The sequence below is a fragment of the Salvia hispanica genome, chromosome 5 (genome assembly GCF_029641045.1).
Source record: "Salvia hispanica isolate PSC_SH4W2 chromosome 5, Shi_PSC_v1, whole genome shotgun sequence".
Classification (NCBI taxonomy): domain Eukaryota; kingdom Viridiplantae; phylum Streptophyta; class Magnoliopsida; order Lamiales; family Lamiaceae; genus Salvia; species Salvia hispanica.
Window position 1 is genome coordinate 1,371,574 of NC_142696.1, and position 21,129 is coordinate 1,392,702.

Consider the following 21,129-nt stretch of genomic DNA (forward strand, 5'->3'; position numbering starts at 1 on the left):
TTATTTTTGTCTATATATATCATTTTTCCAAACATTCATGTGAGCCCCTCTTCTGAAAAATTCACGTGAATTAGTTCATTTTATTTATGACTAATTGTTATTTTTTTTTATGATTTCTTTATTATTTGCTACTTTTTTAGTGTGCTTCATTTTTTATGTTTTAAATTTGAATCATATACTTTTTTATTATAATTTTAGACATTATTTAATATATTTAAATTAATTATAAATCAAAATATTAATACAAAATATATGAAAAAGTTGATGGGGATTGAATTGAATGAGGGTTGTGTATGTGGAGGATAGAGAAATGAATATTTTATTAAAAAGTTGATTGGGGTTGGATTGGATGAGTGTCACGGATGGAGATAGTCTAAGGATGCCACCAACATAGCGGCAACCATGTTCCATCTTAACCAACATATCTCACACAAGTAGTTGGTACTACCTCTGCCCCTGAAAATTTGATATAGTTTACTATTTTGATCCGTCCCTAAAAATTTGACACTTCACTTTTATCATTTTTGGTAGTGGACCCCATATTCCACTAACTCATTCTTACTCACATTTTATTATAAAACTAATACTACCTCCATCCCTGAAAATTTGATACAGTTTACTATTTTGGTCTGTCCCTGAAAATTTGATACACTTCACTTTTACCATTTTTGGTAGGGGACCCCATATTCCACTAACTTATTCCTACTCACATTCTATTATAAAATTAATACTTTAAAAGTAGGACCCACATCCCACCAACTTTTTCAACTCACTTTCCATTACATTTCTTAAAACCCGTGTCGGGTCAAAGTGTAGCAAATTTTGGGAGACGGAGGTAGTACTTTAAAAGTAGGACTCACATCCCACCAACTTTTTCAACTCACTTTCCATTACATTTCTTAAAACCCGTATCGGGTCAAAGTGTAGCAAATTTTGAGAGACGGAGGTACTAACAAATATTTATGGCTAGAATCATGCCATTGGGCACCTAGCTAACACTAGATTTAGCTCGCAAATATTTATGGCTAAAAATAGAATCATGCATATGGGCGCCTAGCTAACGCTTGATTTAGCTCGCAAATATTTAGCTCTTCCTTTAATAATATTGGTATAAATTTTGTATTAATAATATTTGGGTGAAACCCGCCATGGAAGCTCTAAAAGCTCCACCTTTCCCCTCATTTCACCGCCAATCCATCTCAACTCGAAATCCCTCCAACACTCTCGAAAAACCCATTTTAAACATCCCATCATCTCGCCGAATTTCGCCACTAATTAGCCGCAACCAGAAATTAAACTTAAAAACTCTCGCCGCCGCCGCGATTTCTCCTGCGCCGCTCCATGAAGAGTTCGTATCGGAGAGATTCGACTGGTACGAGCAGTGGTATCCGGTGTGGCCGGTGTGCGATCTCGATAGCAGGAGGCCTCACGCGAAGAAGGTGATGGGGATTGATTTGGTGGTGTGGTGGGATCGGAACGAGAATGCGTGGAAGGTGTTCGACGATAGTTGCCCTCATCGGTTGGCGCCGCTTTCGGAGGGGAGGATCGATCAGTGGGGGAGGCTGCAGTGTGTTTACCACGGCTGGTGCTTTGGCGGCGCCGGCGACTGCAAATTCATCCCTCAGGCGCCGCGAGACGGCCCTCCGGTGAGTAACCGCGATGATTAACATTGTTCGCAATTATCCAACTGTGGATGTAATTAGGGATGTCAATCGGGTCGGCCCATCGGGTTTCGTGCCAACCCTACTCGGGTTGCGGGTCAATCGGGTGCGGGCTTGCCGGGTTGTGATTTCTTTCGTGTTGTAAAAGTTCGGCCCTAACCCTAAAAGCTCGGGTTTCGGGCTAGCCCAACGGGTTAATCGGGTTGCTACCAATAAAGGTTAAGGCTTGAACAATCCAATAAATCATGATGAAAATTAGTTATATTTATAAAATATAAAATATTTAATTATGATAAATTTGATATATATGCTTAAACTCAATCATAAAATACTAATATTTGTGATATTTTATGAAATTTTAATGCATGTTAAAAATTTAAATAATTAATTTTTTTAACAATTATTATATTAATAAAAATTCAATATATAATTTATATATTTACCATAAAATTGAAAGTTATCTTTTTTTTAGTTATCTATGTCATAAAATTAGTCAACGAAGTGTCGAATTAGGAGTAAAAAATTGAAAAATATAAATTTTACCGGGTTATCGGGTCAGCCCATCGGGTTTTCGGGTCTGGCCCTAACGGGTTGCGGGTTAATCGGGTGCGGCTTATCGGGTTTTTTTTGTCGGGCTAGAAATTTCCGACCCTAACTCTATAAATTTAGCGGGCTACATTGACATCTCTAGATGTAATCAATGCAAACTCTAAATATTCTACAAATCCAAATTATGGTCTGGAGCGTTGGAAAATGTCAACAGATGATAACGATTGATGCTGTATTGACACTATATTGACATTTTGTGTTGATGTAATTTTATCATCTGTTGACAATTTTCAACAGAAAGGGGACTTTGATAGTTGATGTGATCTAAAGCTAGGAGTTAGAGAAGAGAATCTAGAAAAAGCTGTTTGCTAACATATTGAAAGGCTGAAACTGCAACTGAATTAAGTAAATTACTACTGTTTTACTAAATGATCATTTTGCACTAGGTGAAGTATCTTGAAATTTCGAAGCACTATTACAATTTACAGTATTACCTCTAAACTGCAAGGTTCTTGATTTGTGTGTGCCCGTTGTCACGTAAGGTAGGGCCGCATATTTCAAAATCTTGAACTCGAATTTCGCAGGTCCACACTTCCAACAAGGCGTGTGTAGCCGTTTATCCTAGTTGCGTGCAGAATGGCATTCTCTGGTTCTGGCCAAATTCAGATCCGCAGTACAAGGAGATACATTCAACGAAGAAGCCACATTATATCCCGGAACTTGACGATCCATCATTTACCAATACGATGATAGCAAGGGAACTAGCTTATGGGTAATGCTAACACTACTCTTTTCCACTTATATCAAACTTTGCTACACCAAAAGCATGATTTCATTTTTTTATGTAGATTTTACGCTTATTTTGTAGTCTTGACATGGCTTCGAACTGAATAAATGCTCGTGTTGAGGTTGATTTTTTCAGGTACGAAGCCCTGATTGAAAATCTCATGGATCCTGCTCATGTTCCATATGCACATTATGGCATAATAAGAACGGGGAAAGTGCCCGAGAGATAAGTGAATCTATGCATAACTTCGTTGGACATTATCTTGTGTGAGGCTGACGGAGAATATCCTGCGCTTTGAAGGCTGACAGGGAAGGAGGCAGACCACTCAAAATAAGTGTTCAGAAAGTGGATGTAAATGGTTTCACATCGAAGCAAATGTTCGGAGAGAACCACTTCATAGCGCCTTGCCTGTGGCTATACTACGACCATTTCTCCCCACGCACGAACAAGACTCCAAAGAATGATGTAGGTAGTTTGGCATGTGATTTCATACTTGCATATGCTATCCAAGCATCGTGTGATTTCTTGCGTGCAGGTGGTGTCATTCCCCGTCTCCCCCAAGAAAAAGTCTATGTTCGTTTTCTACTGCATCCCGGTTAGTCCTGGTTACAGCAGGCTGATCTTCGCGTATCCTAGGAACTTTTCTGTCTGGATGGAGTGCATCGTTCCGCGTTGGATGTCTCACCTTGGACAGAACTTGATTCTTGATTCAGATCTCAATCTTCTTCATGTGGAGGTCTCTTAACCTTATTCTTTTCTTTAACAAATTAGATTTTCTTAGATGTATTTGTGGTGCATCAGGAAAGAAAGCTGAAGGAGGTTGGGGCCCTCAATTGGCAAAAAACTTGTTACGTCCCAACAAAGTCTGACACCCTTGTCGCGACATTCAGAAGGTGGCTGAACCGTTATGGAGGCACACAGGTCGACTGGAGAAATAAATACACCGGAGAGCTTCCACCCACTCCTCCGCGAGAGCAGCTCTTCGACAGGTAAATAAAACTCCTCCCATTATAAATGGCTCATTACACAACTTTCTTTTTTAGATATGATTGTTGCCTATAATCTGCTTGTGGTTGAATTGGTACATGGTCGCTATTCCGTGCTCATCCTTAGTAACTCCAATACGGAATCCCATGCTCAATTTTGGGAGTATCTCGATATCACACATACATCGAGATACTAACTTTGTTGCAGATGCGCTATCTCATCATGTTTATCCGTTAGTTATTCCCCGTTTGCTTCAGTTTGTGAATGGCCTCAGGTACTGGACTCACACGGTGAGCTGCAGCAGCTGCAGCGCCGCGTATAAACGCCTCAATGCGCTAGAGATTGCCCTTCAAGTTATCTCAATCGCTTTGATCGCCGCTGTAGCTGCAGCCAAACAGGGTGCAATTTCCATTGCTGTAAGATATTATGTGGCTTCAATGGCTGTGTTGTGCTTTGTAGCTTCAAAATTGTTGTCACATTTCATCTACAAAACTTTTAGATACCATGATTATGATCATTCCTTCTTCCCCTAAGGGTTGGGCTTGTAATTAATTCGATATTAATGGTGTACAAACATCGATAAAATTTGCCCATATACCGGGCCGGGCCCATGCTGATCAACATTGTTTGAACATCACCAAAATACTACTCCATATTGTTAATTACACGGATGAGTCAGTCGAGAAAACTTTGAAATTAAATTTCGTGATTTAATATATTTTATTTTTAATAATTATGAATCTGACCAGAATTCGACCAAATTTCGTAATTTAAATTATATATGATCGACAATCAATCCTAGAATATGCAAATACTGCATACGTTCCTTTACTTTCTCTTTCAATTTGTTACATGACTATGTAACCACCAAAATCAAGCATGGATTAATATTAAAATAGACACAAAGCTCCAAAATTCCACCCAATTATTTATTTAATTTGCATCATGACATATTACATAATACTATTATAATGCATACAATAAGGTGTCAAATCTTTCTCCGTTCTACAATTTTAAAAACTAGTCCGAAAAACCTTCATGATGAGACTGAGTTGGTTGTTCTTGATAGAAAGTGACTATATTGTGTGCTCAATTGCCTAATCAGGTACTGGACTCACACTGTGGGTTGCAGCAGCTGCAGCGCTGCGTATAAGCGTCTCAACGCGCTAGTGATAGCCCTTCAAGTTGTCTCGATTGCTTCGACTGCAGTTGTAGCCGCAGCCAAACATGGTGCAATCTCCACTGCTGCAAGGTATTCTGTGGCTTCAGTGGCTGTGCTGAGCTTTTTGGCTTCAAAATGGCTGTCCCATTTCATCCACAAAACTTTCGTATGCCATGACTACCATCATGCATTCGTTTAATTACTACTCCCTCTGTTTTCGAGTAGAAGTCCCAGTTGTTGGTATTAATAGAATTGTTGAGTGTGTTGTGAGTTTAATAAATTAGTAGAATATGAATCACGCATATTTAATTATTTTAGTGTGTTTATTATAAATAGGTGGAGTATTATTTTTAAGTAGAAAGTCCATTTGTTGGTTTTAGAGAATTGATTAAGTTTGTTGTGAGTGAATTAACTTAGTGATTATGATATGAATACTGTGTGTTTAATTATTTTATAGTGTTTAATTGCCTTTCTCACTATTTAATAGAACTAGGGTAGTGATAAAATGAAAACTTATATATTGTACAAACTCAAAACTCTTTAACATAGCTTCAACACAGTGTAAAATTTCAAAATTTTAATGTCAACACAATATCAACACAGCATCAATCATTGACTACCGTTGAAATTCTGTTGATATTTTCCTGTTGATGTTTTTTTGTGATCTGTTGACATTTTTCAATGATCCAGATCATAGTTTTGAGTTTGTACAATATTCAGAGTTTTCAATTGATCATGTCCCATCCCAAATGCGGTAACTAATCTCACGATTAAGCCTAGTACAATATTACAAGCTAGTTTTTTTGGCGGGAAAATTGAAAGAAAGCATGCTGAATAGATTTGATTCTAACAAATATCAAACCGGCGATAGATTGGTAATATCAATATGGGCCCGGCCCATGTATATCGCCCAGTTTTATCAATGTTTGTACAACATTAATTAACAGTTAATTATTTAATTACACGTCCAAATTGTATAGAAAAAGGAGCCTTAGCGGAAGGCATGATCATAATAATGGTATATGAAAGTTTTGTGGATGAAATGTGAGAGCCATTTTGAAGCCACAAAGCACAACACAGCCATTGAAGCCAAAGAATATCTTGCAGCCATGGATATTGCACCCTGTTTGGCTGCAGCTGCGGCCGCAACTGCAGCAACCGAGGTAACCTTAAGGGCGATCTCCAATGCGTTGAGGCTTTTATACGCGACACTGCAGCTGCTGCAGCTCGCCGTGTGAGTCAAGTACCTGAGGCCATTCACAAAACGGAGCAACGGTCATTTTTTTTGGTGAGTAAAACGGAGAATAACTAACTACCAAACGCAAAGTATGCCAAGTAAATCATGAAAAAGCCACCGATCGACAAGGAGTCCAAAAACCGAGCATGAGATTCCGTATTCAAATTACTAACGATGCGGGGGGGAGGCTGTTAAGAAGTGGAAACTCGGGCTGAAGTCATAAGCATGATGAAATAACGCATATGCAACAAAGTTACCCTCTCGATAATCACGAAATTGAGTATGAACCTCGGTATTCGAGTTACTAAGGATGCCACCAACATAGCAGCAACCATGTTCCATCTTAACCACAAGCAGATTATAAGCAACAATCATCTCTATTTAGGTATTAAACAATCATTTCAAGAAAAGGAAGCTTTTTACACACAAAACACATTCTTGTGTGCCCAAAAGTGACGAGCCACACTTATAATGGGACGAGAGGGAGTGTTAGTTACTTGTCAAAGAGCTGCTCTCGCGGAGGAGTGGGTGGAAGCTCTCCGGTGTATTTGTTTCTCCAGTCGACCTGTGCACCGCCGTACTTGTTTAGCCACCTTCTGAATGCCACAACGAGGGCATCAGACTTTGTCGGAACATAGCACGCTTTTTGCCAATTGAGAGCCCCAACATCTTTCAGCTTCCTTTCCTAATGCCCAAATTGATCTTATCACAGTTCAACTAAGCAAAATCTAATTTGCAAAACAATTAACAAAAGGATAAGGTTAAGTCACCTCCACATGAAGAAGATACAGATCCGAATCAACAATCAAGTTCTGTCCAATGTGTATCATCCAACGTGGAATGATTCGCTCCATCCAGACAGCAAAGTTCCTAGGAGACGCAAAGATCATCCTGCTATAGCCCGGACTAACTGGGATGCAGTAGAAAATGAGCATAGCCTTTTTCTCCGGGGGGACAGGGAATGCGAGCAGCTGAGCCTGCACGCAACAAAATAAAACGCGATGTTTTAATATTACAGACAAACTACATAAACAAATATGAAAATCAAATGTCAACCACCTACTTCTTTTTTCCCATCTGATGGCGCGTTGTTCGTGCTTTGAGCTCCGCCTGGGGAGAAATGGAGGTAGTACAGACTAGGCGCTATGAAGTGGTTCTCTCCGGACACTCGCTTTGATGTGTACCCATTTACGTCCAGTCTCTGGACATTTATTTCTAGAGGTATGCCTCCTTCTCTGTCGGCCTTCAAAGTGCAGGATATTCACCGTCAGCCTCAGAAACAAACACAAAAAATAACGAAAGACGAAGTTATGCATAAATTTACTTATCTCTCGGGCACTTTCGCCATGTGCGTTATGCCATAATGTGCATATGGAAAATGAGCAGGGTCCATGAGATTTTCAATCAAGATTTCGTATCTGAAAAATTCGATGCAGCATCAACCTCAACACGAGCACTTATTCAATTCGATGTTTTGATGTATAGAAATTTAGTTGTACATGATAGTATGATGAAAGATTTTATATAAGCAGAAAAGAGTAGTATTAGCATTACCCATAGGCTACGTCCCTTGCATGCATCGAATGGGTGTATGATGGATCGTCAAGTTCCGGGATATAATGTGGCTTCTTCGTTGAAAGTATATCCTTATACTGCGGATCTGAATTCGGCCAGAACCAAAGAATGCCGTTTTGCACGCAAGTAGGATAAGCGGCTACACACGCCTTATTGGAAGTGTGAACCTGCGAAATTCGAGTTCAAAAACAGTATTCTACATTAATTCAGTAGCAGTTTCAGCTCTTCAACAGTATATAGTTATATTCAAAACTATGGCATCAAACATCAACAAAAGGGACAACTGCACGTAAATACACAAACTTTGGACCTTTTCTTGAATTGCACACCTTTTTTAATTCACACAAAATTGGATTTTAGGTCGCAATCAAAACTACAATCTTTTGAATTAAGATTACAAATTTTTTTATGTACATTCCACCTAACATGCCACATAAACAAATACTGTACTTATAAAAATCACAAATTTACCATTTTTTTTTCAGCAATTTGATGGAGAAGAATATGCAATTTCATATTATGCAATCAAATCAATGTTGCTTTATCGATTTTGGGGGAATTCAAATTTTGAGGGAAAAATTAGACAACTGAGATAACGGAGATCCCATGGTTCCGGTTTTGGAAATTGTTACCGGAACCGAACCGCGAGGGTATTTCGTGTTACGGTTACGATTCGGAACCGCCGATTTTCCGGTGGTTTTTAACGGTTCTGAACCACCGATTTTCGGCGGTCTTTGGCGGTTTCGGCACGGTTTTCCAGCGGTTTTTGGCGGTTCCGGTCTAAAACCGCCCGGAACCGTGTTTCCGGCACAGTTTTGGTTCTAGAATTTTAGAACCTGAACCGAACATCGGTTTCAAGGTTCGATTTAAATCTCACGGTTCCGGTTCGGAACCGGAACTGCCGGTTACGGTTTCACGGTTAACCGCTCGAACCGAAACTGCCGGTTACGGTTTCACGGTTAACCGCTCGAACCGAAAACCTTGGGCATCTAACCTCATCATTGAACTCACCGGAGGGCCGTCGCGCGGCGCCTGAGGGATGAATTTGCAGTCGCCGGCGCCGCCAAAGCACCAGCCGTGGTAAACACACTGCAGCCTCCCCCACTGATCGATCCTCCCCTCCGAAAGCGGCGCCAACCGATGAGGGCAACTATCGTCGAACACCTTCCACGCATTCTCGTTCCGATCCCACCACACCACCAAATCAATCCCCATCACCTTCTTCGCCTGCGGCCTCCTCTTATCCAGATCGCACACCGGCCACACCGGATACCACTGCTCGTACCAGTTGAATTTCTCCTCCCTCTTCTCCGATTCCACCTCTTCATCCGTCGAAGTGGCGGCGGGAGAAACCGCGGTGAAAATTTTAAAATTCGATCTCAAAATTGGCACGATTCGGCGAGATGATGGGGTGATCGGAATGTGCTTTGTCAGAGTGTTTCTGGGGCTTCGGGTTGTGATGGTTTGGCGGTGAAATGAGGGGAAAGATGAAGCTGTTAGAGTTTCCATGGCGGAAGGTTGGTTTTAGCACTGATCCAATTTTAATTTCATCCAAAATGTATTACTGCTCTTACTGTATTTATACAATTTTAATTAACATTGAGATTTTGATGAGATTGTGGCTTGGAATCTTCCAGCAATGTTGATTTTTTTTCCTGCATTGAAATTTATGAGATAGATATGTTTAGGAGGAGTTTTAATGCAAAACTAGATTTAAATATAAAAACGCATAGGTTAGACGTACAACATTTGGGCCTAATATAGAATAATTACGTTTGGGTCTAATGTAGAATATTTTTGTACTTCCAACTAGGGATGGGAATACGGGTATCCATGGATACTCGATTTATAAAAACTGGGTAACCAAACCCGAAAATCATCTAAATGTCTATCTAAAACTCAACCCGATATATTTTCGGTACTCCAATACCCGCCCCGGATATCCGTACCCGACGTATCGGGTACCCAAATACCCGATTCTTTACATGTGTTAATAACTAATAAAAAAATTCAAATTTTATTATATTAATATAAATATTTAAATTGACTAATATCATTAATGTTGCATTTATTTTGTAGTATAAAACTAAAAAAATGGATTACTTTTATTTTAAAGTATATGATTATATTTATGGAGATTGATCATGCAATATGTAAGTAACATAATAAAAGTTATTCATTTAATTAAACAACCAATAATATAGTTCAAAAGTCAAAATAATTAACTACGAGTAAAATATAAAAACCACATGAGTTGATTATGCAATACATAAAACTTGAGAGTTTGGAGAAACCATGACCTAGAGTAAGAGAGATTGTCTTATTTATATAAGTTTAGAAAAATTTAACCTAATAAAATGTAATTAGTAAATAAATTGGCTCAGCTCTCGAAGCCTAAAATGGCTAAACCTAATTTAAAAAATGCTTTAAATAATAAATTGGATATTCGGGTAATATCCGATACCCGATTTATCTTAAATTTCAATATCCAATCTCATACCCAATCCCATATAATTGGATATTGGGCATCCAATACCCGGTGAATATCGGGTCGGATATGGGTAAACCCAATACCCGATATCCATATTCCTACTCCAACCATAACTATAATGGTCCTGACTCCTGAGATAGCAAATTTTTTAATCGAGCTAGTTATGAGTTGTGACATGCATGAAAGGGTTATCTTGTTATTCTTTGGTAGCTTAGTAAATACTATTATTCAACGTGGAGCAAGTCTCATCGCATTCGTTATACAGTGTTGGTAGTTGGTACTGATTTTAGCCGTAATACTATTTAATATAGTATTTATTACCTACTCGTTTGAGATTGGGTTGATTTTTTTAATAAGTCACATTCTTTATTGGATCACATAGACTGAATTCTTGTTAATAAAGTCATGCTCCTAGTGATCATCACTTTGGTTTATTATTTATTTTGTTTATACATTTAATTTGAATCTAATATCTTGACAATTATTATTGATATTATTAATTTTATTAAGTACTAAAAATTAACATTTAATTTATTATTTTGTATAGTTAAAATTATTGAAAAAATGAATAGGTCTATCTTCTGATTTTTTTAGTTAAAAACATTAAATTCATAAAACTATAGAGCTTTAAAAACATTAAAGCTCAGCATTAGGGTATTTTGGCCAATGGCCAATGCTATATGCTTGCTAAACAAATTAGTTAGATTTGCTTTTGTTCTTTATTTTTAGGTAATACTACATATTAATACTCTAATATTGTAGTACTATAGGGAATACTATTTCTAAACTACCCAATGGCCAATGCTACCTAACATTCTTAAGGAAAATAGTGGTGTTGGCATTGCATTTGAATTCATTTGGTAAAATGAAATGAGAGTTTTTTCCTTTTCCCTAGCATGATGAACAGACTTCGCACTTCGCATCTCCAGATCATTGATCTTGTTTAGTTAATTAAACACTAACTCTTAAGGTGTTATTATTAAAACGACATTTAACCCCTTCCCTATACTTCGTTGCGCCTTGCCTATTATACGGCTACTTCGCGCCAAAAAAAAGGCCAGATCACTAACAAGGCATCATCCGAGGTGGTCGATATTCGATATTAATAGTTTCCAGTTTACCTTAATGAATCCTCGACCTATTGGTTGGAGGGATAACAACTTACCAACTGAGTTATGCTTCATCGTATGTCTAATGCAGTTTGTCTGTGTATAATGTCTCGACATAATGTGTTCATGTAGGTGGTGGTATCCCCCGTTCCCCCCGGAGAAAAAAGGCCATGCTTGTTTTCTACTGCGCCCGGTTAGTCCGGGCCATAGTAGGCTGATCTACGCGATTCCTAGGAACTTTGGCATCCGCATGCAACGAATTGTCCCGCGTTGGATACATCACATTTTGCAGAACTTGATTCTTGATTTAGATCTCTATCTTCTTCACATGGAGGTGAATTGCCCTTATGTTACTATACATGATGAGCTATTGTTTGATGCCAAAAATGTTATGTATGAGAACAATGTGTGTTTCATGCCTTGTTAGGAAAGAAAGTTAAGAAATGTTGCGGCCCTCAACTGGCATAAATCTTGCTACGGTCCGACAAAGTCCGAACGCCCTGGTCGTGGCGTTCAGAAGGTGGCTGAACAAGTACGGCAGCGCACAAGTTGATTGGAGAGATAAATACACCGGAGAGCTTCCACCCACTCCTCCAAGAGAGCATCTCTTCGACAGGTACATCGTTGTTAGCAACAACGTTTTGAAACTCGGACTGGACCAACTAGTTCAATCGGTTCTTTCATGAATGGTACTTGGTCTGGTCTGGTTTGGACATTTAAACTAGTCAAACTTTGAGCCGTTTTGAATTGGAAAGGGAGGAATCAACGAAAGGACATCAATTCCAATCCTAGATTTTCAAATTGCGAGAGATAAGAATTCAATTGACCGGTTTGACCGTGAATCGCCAACCAATTGAATCGGTTAAGAGGAAATTAATTAATTTTTGTATAACATTAACAGTTACAACTTACAAGCCCCTTAGCGGAAGGCATGATCATAATCATGGTATCTGAAAGTTTTGTAGATGAAATGTGAGAGCCATTTTGAAGCCACAAAGCACAACACAGCCATTGAAGCCAAAGAATATCTTGCAGCCATGGAGATTGCACCCTGTTTGGCTGCAGCCGCGGCCGCAACTGCAGCAACCGAGATAACTTGAAGGGCGATCTCCAACGCATTGAGGCGTTTATACGCGACACTGCAGCTGCTGCAGCTCACCGTGTGAGTCCAGTACCTGAGGCCATTCACAAAACGAAGCAACAATCATTTTTTGGTGGGTAAAACGGGGAATAACAAGTACCGAACGCAAAATATGCAAAGTAATCCATGGAGGAGCCACCGATCGACAGACAACGAGGGGGTAAGGGAATGGAAACTCAAGCTGAAGTCATAAGCATGATGAAATAATGCATCTGCGAAAAGTTAGTCTCTCGATGTATGTGTACTATCTCGAGATACTCCCAAAATTGAGCATGAGATTCCGTATTCGAGTTACTAAGGATGCTCCCAATGGAATAGTGACCATGTGCCATGTCAACCGCAACCAGATTATAGGCAACAATCATTTCAAAAAATGATGTTTTTTTACACACAAAACACAATCTTACGTGCCCAAAAGTAACGAGCCACTTATAATGGGAGAAGGAGTTTTATTTACCTGTCGAAGAGCTGCTCTCGTGGGGGAGTGGGCGGAAGCTCTCCAGTGTATTTATTTCTCCAGTCGACCTGTGTGCCGCCGTACTTGTTTAGCCACCTTCTGAATGTCACGATGAGGGCATCTGACTTTGTCGGAACGTAGCAAGCTTTTTGCCAATTGAGAGCCCCAACATCTTTCAGCTTCCTTTCCTGATTCACCATACATCCATCTTTCTCAAATATAATCATTCTATATACTTATATAATGATTTTCAAGTAAAATTGACAAAAGATCTTATCACAATTCAAAAATCTATATTGCAAAAGAAAAGAATATGGTTAAGTCACCTCCAAATGAAGAAGATAGAGATCTGAATCAAGGATCAAGTTCTGTCCAATGTGAAACATCCAACGTGGAATGATTCGATCCATCCAGACAGCAAAGTTCCTAGGAGACGCGAAGATCAGCCTGCTATAACCCGGACTAACCGGGATGCAGTAGAAAATGAGCATAACTTTTTTCGAAGGGGGAATGGGGGATGACACCACCTGCACCCAAGAAAACCCACGATGATTGAATACAGTAGACGAACTACATATACAAGTATGAAATCATGCGTCGACTACGTACATCATTTTTCCCATCTGATGGTGCCTTGTCCGTGCTTTGACCTCCGCCTGGGGAGAAATGGCCGTAGTACAGTGAAGGCGCTATGAAGTTGTTCTCTCCAAACATTTGCTTTGATGTGAACCCGTTTACGTCCAGTCTCTGAATACTTAGTTCGATTGGTCTGCCTCCCTCTCTGTCCGCCTTCAAAGTGCAGGATATTCACCGTCAGCCTCAGAAAAACAACACAAAAATAACGTAAGACGAAGTTGTGCATAGATTTACTTATCTCTCGGGCACTTTCGCTGTTCTCATTATGCCATAGTGTGCATATGGAACATGAGCTGGATCCATAAGATTTTCAATCAAGATTTCGTACCTGAAAAGATCAACGTAGCATCAACCTCAACACAAGCACTTATTCAGTTCGAAGTTTTGATGCAGTTCTACACCCCAAAACTAGTAATCTGTTTGGACTAAGACTAAAATCAGGCGTAAAATCGACGTAAAAGTGAAATCTGGTTTTTGATGTAGCCAAGATTTGATAACATTACCCATAACCTATGTCCCTTGCTATCATCGAATGGGTAAATGATGGATCGTCAAGTTCCGGGATATAATGTGGCTTCTTCGTCGAATGTATATCCTTATACTGAGGATCTGAGTTCGGCCAGAACCAAAGAATGCCGTTTTGCACGCAAGTAGGATAAGCGGCTACACACGCCTTATTGGAAGTGTGGACCTGCGAAATTCGAGTTCAAAATCTTGAAATATGAAGCACTGCCTTATGTAGCAATGGCCACACACAATTCAAGAATACTTGCAATTTAAAAGTAATACTACTTCAAAATGATCATTCAGAAAAATCCAAAAACAGTATTCTGCATAATTAACTTAATTCAGTAGCAGTTTCAGCCTCTTTCAGTATGAAATGTTAAAGAATAACATCTTTTTTTCAAGATTCTCTTCTCTAACTCTAAGCTTTATCACTATCACTATTCATAAAACAACACTATTTGCTCCAAGATTCAATCAAAACTTTAGCATCAACCATTGATTACCTTGCAATCAAAACTACAAAAATTTATGTACATTCCACCTAACATGCCACATAAATATATATTCAATTGAAGTAACAACACCCGTCTCAGAAAAATAAGTATTTTTGTTTTCTTTTATTTCATTCCTTTTAACTTTTAAGTATACTAGTTGTTTATTTTTTGTCAGTTTTACATGAATGGCAATCTATAGGAATTGAATTTTTTAACATAGGAGCACTATATTTTTAAATGATTTAAATAATTTATTATTCTTTTTAGTACTCTACTCAATTTGTTTACTATTCAATCAAATCAATTTGTTTGATTGAATTTGGGGATTTTCACTTTTGATGCAAAAAATCAAACAAAGATCACTAAAATCGGCACTGAACTCACCGGAGGGCCGTCGCGCGGCGCCTGAGGGATGAATTTGCAGTCGCCGGCGCCGCCAAAGCACCAGCCGTGGTAAACACACTGCAGCCGCCCCCACTGATCGATCCTCCCCTCCGAAAGCGGCGCCAATCGATGAGGGCAACTATCGTCGAACACCTTCCACGCATTCTCGTTCCGGTCCCACCACACCACCAAATCAATCCCCAACACCTTCTTCGCGTGCGGCCTCCTCTTATCCAGATCGCACACCGGCCACACCGGCCACCAGTGCTCGTACCAGTTGAATCTCTCCTCCCTCTTCTCCGATTCAACCTCTTCATCCGTCGAAGTGGCGGCGGGAGAAACCGCGGTGAAAATTTTAAAATTCGATCTCAAAATTGGCGCGATTCGACGAGATGATGGGATGATTGGAATGGGTTTTTCGAGAGTTTTTCTGGGGATTTGGGTTGTGATGGTGTGGCGGTGAAATGAGGGGAAAGATGAAGCTTTTAGAGCTTCCATGGCGGAGAGCTGATGGTTTTAGCACTGATCCAATTTTAATTTCATTATTATTATATTTACACAATTTATAAGAAATACTAATTAATAGTGTAATGTTTTTGCAGATAAGGTATGAAATGAGATTGTGGCATGGAATCTTCCAGCAATGTGATTGATTTGTTGCTGCATTTTCTTGTTCAATTGATGAAATAGATATGTAGAAAATACTACTCCTAGTAGTTTTTGGGCCATATGAGTATTGAAGAATAATTACTTATTTTTAGTGATAATAAATATCCTTATCAATAAAAAATACTTCCTCCATCCCATAACAGAAATCACAATTTCCTTTTTAGTTTGTCATTCAAAAGATGTCATATTGAAATTTTTTTTCTCTCACACTAATATAAATATACTAATTTCTCTCTCTACTTATCACACAAAACAACATCCCTAAAATTTCGTATCATTGCCCAAGTATGCCATCTTTTATGGGACGGAGGGAGTAACTGTGGATTCTGTGTGAGAATCATAGAGGATTATACTGGAAGGCTTTAGAGCATCCGCAATGGTGCTTAGGCCAGCAATAGGCCAGCCATTCTCTCCCCTGCTACGTCAGCAACACTAAAAAATCCACATGCCACATCAGATTTAGGCCAGCCATAGGCCAGCCGCAATAAAAATAATTCAAAATATACTACATTTACGGAATTAAAATTATGATTAAATTACCGAATTAAATTTACGAGACATATACGGGAAAATTCATTAATTTTATATAAAAAAAAGTACATTAACTAAAAATAAAAAAAATTACATAATAAAAAAAAATCCGGGCTTCCACACACGAGCCACCGCCCCACTCTACTCCTCACTAATTTATTAAAAAAATACATTAAAAAATGTTAGTATGCCTTGAATCCGTTATAGTTTGCCGCTAGCCGGTATGACATGTTTCTGTTTTAGGTCTTAATTTTGTATTGGGCTAGTTGTTGTTGTCAATCGCTAGATGTTACTCTTGTACAGAAATTTAGAGATAGAGAAAATCGCGTTTATATAATTTTTCAAAAATTTTAAAAAAAGAATTAAAAAAAATTTAAAAAAAGAATTAAAAAAAAATTAAAAAAATAAATAAATAATAGCGCTGGCCGATCGCTGGCCGATCGGGCCGCCACAATGGCGGCCAGCGCATCGGCCAGCCACACGCGATCGGCTAGCCCACGCCGGTTTTTTCGCCGAAATTCGGCTGGCCTACTCCAATGGTTCGGCTAGCTGATCGGCTAGCCAACCATTGCGGATGCTCTTATATTCGTGGGACTGAAGTCAACGATGACCATAATTATAACGGTCCTAAGGATGCAAAGTTTTTGGTTTGGCAAGTTACCTGCACCGAAGGGTAATTTCTTGTTCTTTAAAAAGTGCTTGTTTGATAACTAGATAAGGCCAAGATATATGAGTTATATGGATTATTTGGTTGTTTGTTAAATAAAATAAGATTATGTTAGGCCATCAAAATCCATCTCGGCCCGCTGAAGCCTGAAGCGAATTAATTAAAAAGTGTGGATTATTTAACCGACCAAAAGAGTAAGATAATGTATCCTTATCTTAAAAGATCATCTTAATTAATTATTTTGCATTAATTTAACATGTCTATCGAACATTACTCTGGTATAGTCGCCACTCGCCGGCTATAAACCGATTAGTCAAATATAGGTTCGTATCAATTTCTTGATCAGCCCCAAATATTGAACACATATCCTATTTTCACGCAATTTAGAGAGTTTACAATCAATCGAATGGGGGTGTGTCAATAAAATGTTACATCTAATTAGGTATATTGTTCATGATGATTAATTATTTATTGAGAAAATGGTGGTTCATACGCCATAAGTAAATAATAAATCAACTCTATTATTGAAAATAATACTCCATGTAGTAAGCTTTTAGAGCTTCCATGGCGGTAGTTGGTTTTAGGCTTTTAGCACTGATTCAATTTCATTTTCATCCAAAATTTATCATTACTAATTTATAAGAATGGATAATAATAAACAGTGACAAGGTATGAAACGAGATTTATAGAGATTGTGGCTTGAAATCTTCCAGCAATTATTTTTTGCATTATGCTTCAATATAATTTTTGAAAAGAACGAGAAATATCGATATTACCAATCGGGCCAATGGCTATAATACACGTGTTTTATAGTCATCAAAATAAAATATGATTTAGTTCATGATTAAAAGTGCAATTTTGACATTATACAAGTGTCCACAATAAAATGACTTACTTTAATCAATCTTTATAAATGTGCGACGAGTTTTAATATAAAAAAAATGTCTTATCATGTTAGTAAGGATAATCCTCTGTGTCCATGATTTATCAAATTTTGTCACTTTAGAAATGTTCATAATAAAATGTTTTTATATTTTTATTATTATATTTCAGTATATGATTATTACAAAAATGTGATTCATATTACAATCACTAATTTAACTTGCAACACATTCAACCAATTTAGTAAAATTCGGGTCAAAAGTGAATGGAAGTTTTATCATGTGCAGCGTGAGTAATACTAAGATACACTCTACCGTGCGCATGTGCACGATAACGGTGTGGGTTACGCATGACAAGGCAGATGTACTCGTCAATGGAAGGAGAGGAGATGAAGAGACGGAGGCGGTGAAAGGAGGATGTAGGAGATCGTGATGGGGAGACGGCGAAGGTGGAAGGAGAAGGGGGGAGGGAATGGGCACGCACACTAGTGCGTAGGGCGGTAGGGGTGTCGGGTCGGGTGCATGTCAAGGGTTTGCTATAAATTAATATATATTGAAAGTAATATGGCGTAAGATAGAAAAATTCATACATGTACTAAAAGTAGTAAAATGTAGTATTATATAAGATTACATTTTGGGAATCGATAGAATAATAAAATTTATCTCTATTTATAAACACTACAAAAAAATCTCATGGTTGCAAGCACATGGTCGCAAATTTTGGTGGAGTTGCGAGCAAATGCTTGTACTCGCTATTCATTACTTGCAGTTTTCCCATTCCCATTCTCATAATTCTTTTAGAAAAAAAACGGTATTTAGTAACGGAATTACTGACCGCATAATGTCCGTCATTAATTATTTCTACTTTTACTTTATAAAATTTGTTTACAAACATATTCAAATGTAAATGAATAATGAAAATAAACAAAAAGGACAAAGAAGCTCTAAATTTGGCGTGGTTCAAATCGTTTTTTTTTTTTTTTTTTTTTTTCATTTTTCAAAAATCTATATCCTTCTCCCTGAACCGATTTCTTCTCAACTCGGCTCCCCGCCTCCAAATTTCTGCTGCTTTTGAGAGTAGAATTAGTTCCTTTTCTCTCAAATTTGCGATCCAGTAACGCGACACTGCTTGTTAATAGGACTGGATTTCAAACACCGCAGTGTCTTCCTCCATTTGAGGTATATTCCTTCCTCTTCCTCCATTTTCTATCTGGAACTAAAATTGAACAATTTTTCGGGGAAATACGTTTTTAAATTAATTGTAAATTTGATTAGGTTGAGTGTTTGTTTGAAAATTACCTTGGTATTTTGGATTTTTCACATTGAAAATCTATGTAATTTTCCCTATTGAGTGGACAATCGTTGCATGCACAATTGTATACATTCATATTCGTATGTTTTTATATTAATACAAAATAATAAGATAGTAATCAGTCCAAAATTTTTTTTCCACCGTGGCAAAATACTAATTGAACCCATGCATATTCATCGGGCTCAAGCCCTTTTAAAAATAAGCACAAATGAATAAATACGCCCACTGCGCTACTACTCCCTCCGTCACAGAGAAGTTGACATACTTTGAAAATGGCACGGGATTTTAGGAGGTTTTGTTTTGTGTGTTAAATGGAAAGAGAAAATATAATTTTTATATTCATGTGAGAGAGAACTTTTTCCAAAAAGGGAAATGTGACATCTTTTGTGGGACAAACTAAAAAGGAAAGTGTGTCATCTTTTGTGGGAGGGAGTACTATTCAAATGGTTGCGTGGGCAGTTCGGTAAATTTCGGTATCAAATGTACAAGTGTGGGAAGCGAAGGGTACTACGTGTGGAAGCAGAGACAGGGTAATAGTCTGCGATGTGGGATTTCGGGCGGCAAATAAATAAGTGAATACATATCACTATTTTATGCATTTTATTTCTGAAATTCATTAATAAATTTTTATAATTGTATCGATTTAATTGCAAATTTCGTGATCATACTATTTTATTCCAATTTTTTACGATCTTGTATCGGTTCAATCAATAGTTTTAAAATAAAATATATTGATATTCTCGTGTATAAATATGATTGGGAAATAATAATATATCGGCTTTATTTTATACTATGTCTAGGACGTTGATAGTAAAATGGAACAACCATGAAATTTACCAAGGCATCAAAACAACCATGAAATTTACCAAGGCATCAAAGCCCACGTGGCCCCTAATAATAATTGATCTTTCATGGTCTTTCAAAGGCAAATTTGTGATTTTTTTTTTATATTGGCATAAATGACATTCAGTTTGGGAATCTGTCAATTCTATTTTTCTAGGTTTTATTTATTTTCTTTTATTTCATTTTTCAATCTAGATGAATACTTAGTATTTTAGTATGAGTTTTTTTTTTCTATTTTTCTATATAGTTACAATGTGGTCACATTTTTTCCTTTTTATTTCATAATATATGGATAACTTCATTTAATTTACACCTAAATCCTCGGATTTTATAGTCTTGTGAACATTCCACGAATATTTCCCGGCCCAATAAGTAGATGTCTAAGCCCAAGAATTATCATCTCCGTAGACGTTCATTGTCCACGCAACATAACATTTAGAACTTACAAGATCAAACAAGACAATATTTTTATTCTCTTTTAAAGTTTTAAGGGCTGTGAATTCACTAATGTAAATTATTTGGAATAGGAAGAAGCATAATTTGGAAGAGATTTGGTGATTTTGGCATGTTAAAAACTCTTTCAAAATGATAAACACCACCCATATATAGGTATTTCTCACACAACTAATTTATCTTAATCATTCTACCTTGGAAACATTTCCAAGAATGATTAACTCTTAGAAACCCATTCAAATTGAGTTAGTGTTTTAGCTTGTTTTGTCGTGCAAATTTCTAGTTTTGCAAGTCTGTGCAAATTTCTAGTTCACATGTAAGTGCAAATTTCTGTAATGATATACTCATGTTTTTGGTGTAATTATAGGCATCTCGAGGAACTTGTGCAGCTGTATTTCAGATAAGTACTCTCTATCTCAACAGCAGAATAAAGAATAAAGGTTAGTTGCTTAATTCCATTTGTGTTTCTTAACAACAATAGCACTAACCATTAACCAATTAAAGGTTAGTTGCTTAATTCCATTTGTGTTTCTTAACAACAATAGCACTAACCATTAACCAATTGTGTTATGTTGTTTTCAGGTGCTATCCCACCT

The 21,129-nt window shown here is 37.7% G+C and overlaps 3 protein-coding genes across 3 annotated transcripts; 1 reads left to right on the forward strand and 2 right to left on the reverse strand.

The window, feature by feature from the left end:
* The first annotated feature begins 1,121 nt into the window (after window positions 1-1,121).
* On the forward strand, window positions 1,122-4,558 carry LOC125188265 (flavonoid 8-hydroxylase 2, chloroplastic-like). The gene is made up of 7 exons (XM_048085035.2): window positions 1,122-1,646; window positions 2,795-2,982; window positions 3,133-3,222; window positions 3,291-3,462; window positions 3,533-3,733; window positions 3,799-3,986; window positions 4,259-4,558. The coding sequence occupies exons 1-7, from the start codon at window positions 1,149-1,151 to the stop codon at window positions 4,515-4,517; spliced, it is 1,596 nt and encodes a 531-aa protein (XP_047940992.1). The 5' UTR covers window positions 1,122-1,148; the 3' UTR covers window positions 4,518-4,558.
* A 1,403-nt stretch (window positions 4,559-5,961) lies between these two features.
* On the reverse strand, window positions 5,962-9,596 carry LOC125188263 (flavonoid 8-hydroxylase 2, chloroplastic-like). Its single transcript, XM_048085032.2, has 7 exons — window positions 8,970-9,596; window positions 7,938-8,125; window positions 7,712-7,801; window positions 7,447-7,633; window positions 7,154-7,360; window positions 6,881-7,068; window positions 5,962-6,393 (listed from the first exon to the last, which is right to left on the reverse strand). Exons 1-7 carry the CDS (start codon window positions 9,465-9,467, stop codon window positions 6,138-6,140), a joined length of 1,614 nt encoding a protein of 537 aa, XP_047940989.1. The 5' UTR covers window positions 9,468-9,596; the 3' UTR covers window positions 5,962-6,137.
* A 2,824-nt stretch (window positions 9,597-12,420) lies between these two features.
* On the reverse strand, window positions 12,421-15,726 carry LOC125188264 (flavonoid 8-hydroxylase 2, chloroplastic-like). The gene is made up of 7 exons (XM_048085033.2): window positions 15,178-15,726; window positions 14,296-14,483; window positions 14,031-14,120; window positions 13,766-13,952; window positions 13,483-13,683; window positions 13,157-13,344; window positions 12,421-12,733 (listed from the first exon to the last, which is right to left on the reverse strand). Exons 1-7 carry the CDS (start codon window positions 15,673-15,675, stop codon window positions 12,478-12,480), a joined length of 1,608 nt encoding a protein of 535 aa, XP_047940990.1. The 5' UTR covers window positions 15,676-15,726; the 3' UTR covers window positions 12,421-12,477.
* Window positions 15,727-21,129: the final 5,403 nt, after the last annotated feature.

What these genes read in the sequence shown, in the direction of transcription:
- LOC125188265 (XM_048085035.2), top strand. Translation starts at nt 1,149, where the DNA reads ATGGAAGCTCTAAAAGCTCCACCTTTCCCCTCATTTCACCGCCAATCC. An exon ending in GCAAGGGAACTAGCTTATGG is followed by an intron (nt 2,983 to 3,132) that starts GTAATGCTAACA and finishes TGATTTTTTCAG; the next exon opens with GTACGAAGCCCTGATTGAAA. An exon ending in ACAAGACTCCAAAGAATGAT is followed by an intron (nt 3,463 to 3,532) that starts GTAGGTAGTTTG and finishes TCTTGCGTGCAG; the next exon opens with GTGGTGTCATTCCCCGTCTC.
- LOC125188263 (XM_048085032.2), bottom strand. Translation starts at nt 9,467, where the DNA reads ATGGAAACTCTAACAGCTTCATCTTTCCCCTCATTTCACCGCCAAACC. An exon ending in GCAAGGGACGTAGCCTATGG is followed by an intron (nt 7,802 to 7,937) that starts GTAATGCTAATA and finishes CGAATTTTTCAG; the next exon opens with ATACGAAATCTTGATTGAAA. An exon ending in TGTATCTTCTTCATGTGGAG is followed by an intron (nt 7,069 to 7,153) that starts GTGACTTAACCT and finishes TTTGGGCATTAG; the next exon opens with GAAAGGAAGCTGAAAGATGT.
- LOC125188264 (XM_048085033.2), bottom strand. Translation starts at nt 15,675, where the DNA reads ATGGAAGCTCTAAAAGCTTCATCTTTCCCCTCATTTCACCGCCACACC. An exon ending in CATCAGATGGGAAAAATGAT is followed by an intron (nt 13,684 to 13,765) that starts GTACGTAGTCGA and finishes TCTTGGGTGCAG; the next exon opens with GTGGTGTCATCCCCCATTCC. An exon ending in TCTATCTTCTTCATTTGGAG is followed by an intron (nt 13,345 to 13,482) that starts GTGACTTAACCA and finishes ATGGTGAATCAG; the next exon opens with GAAAGGAAGCTGAAAGATGT.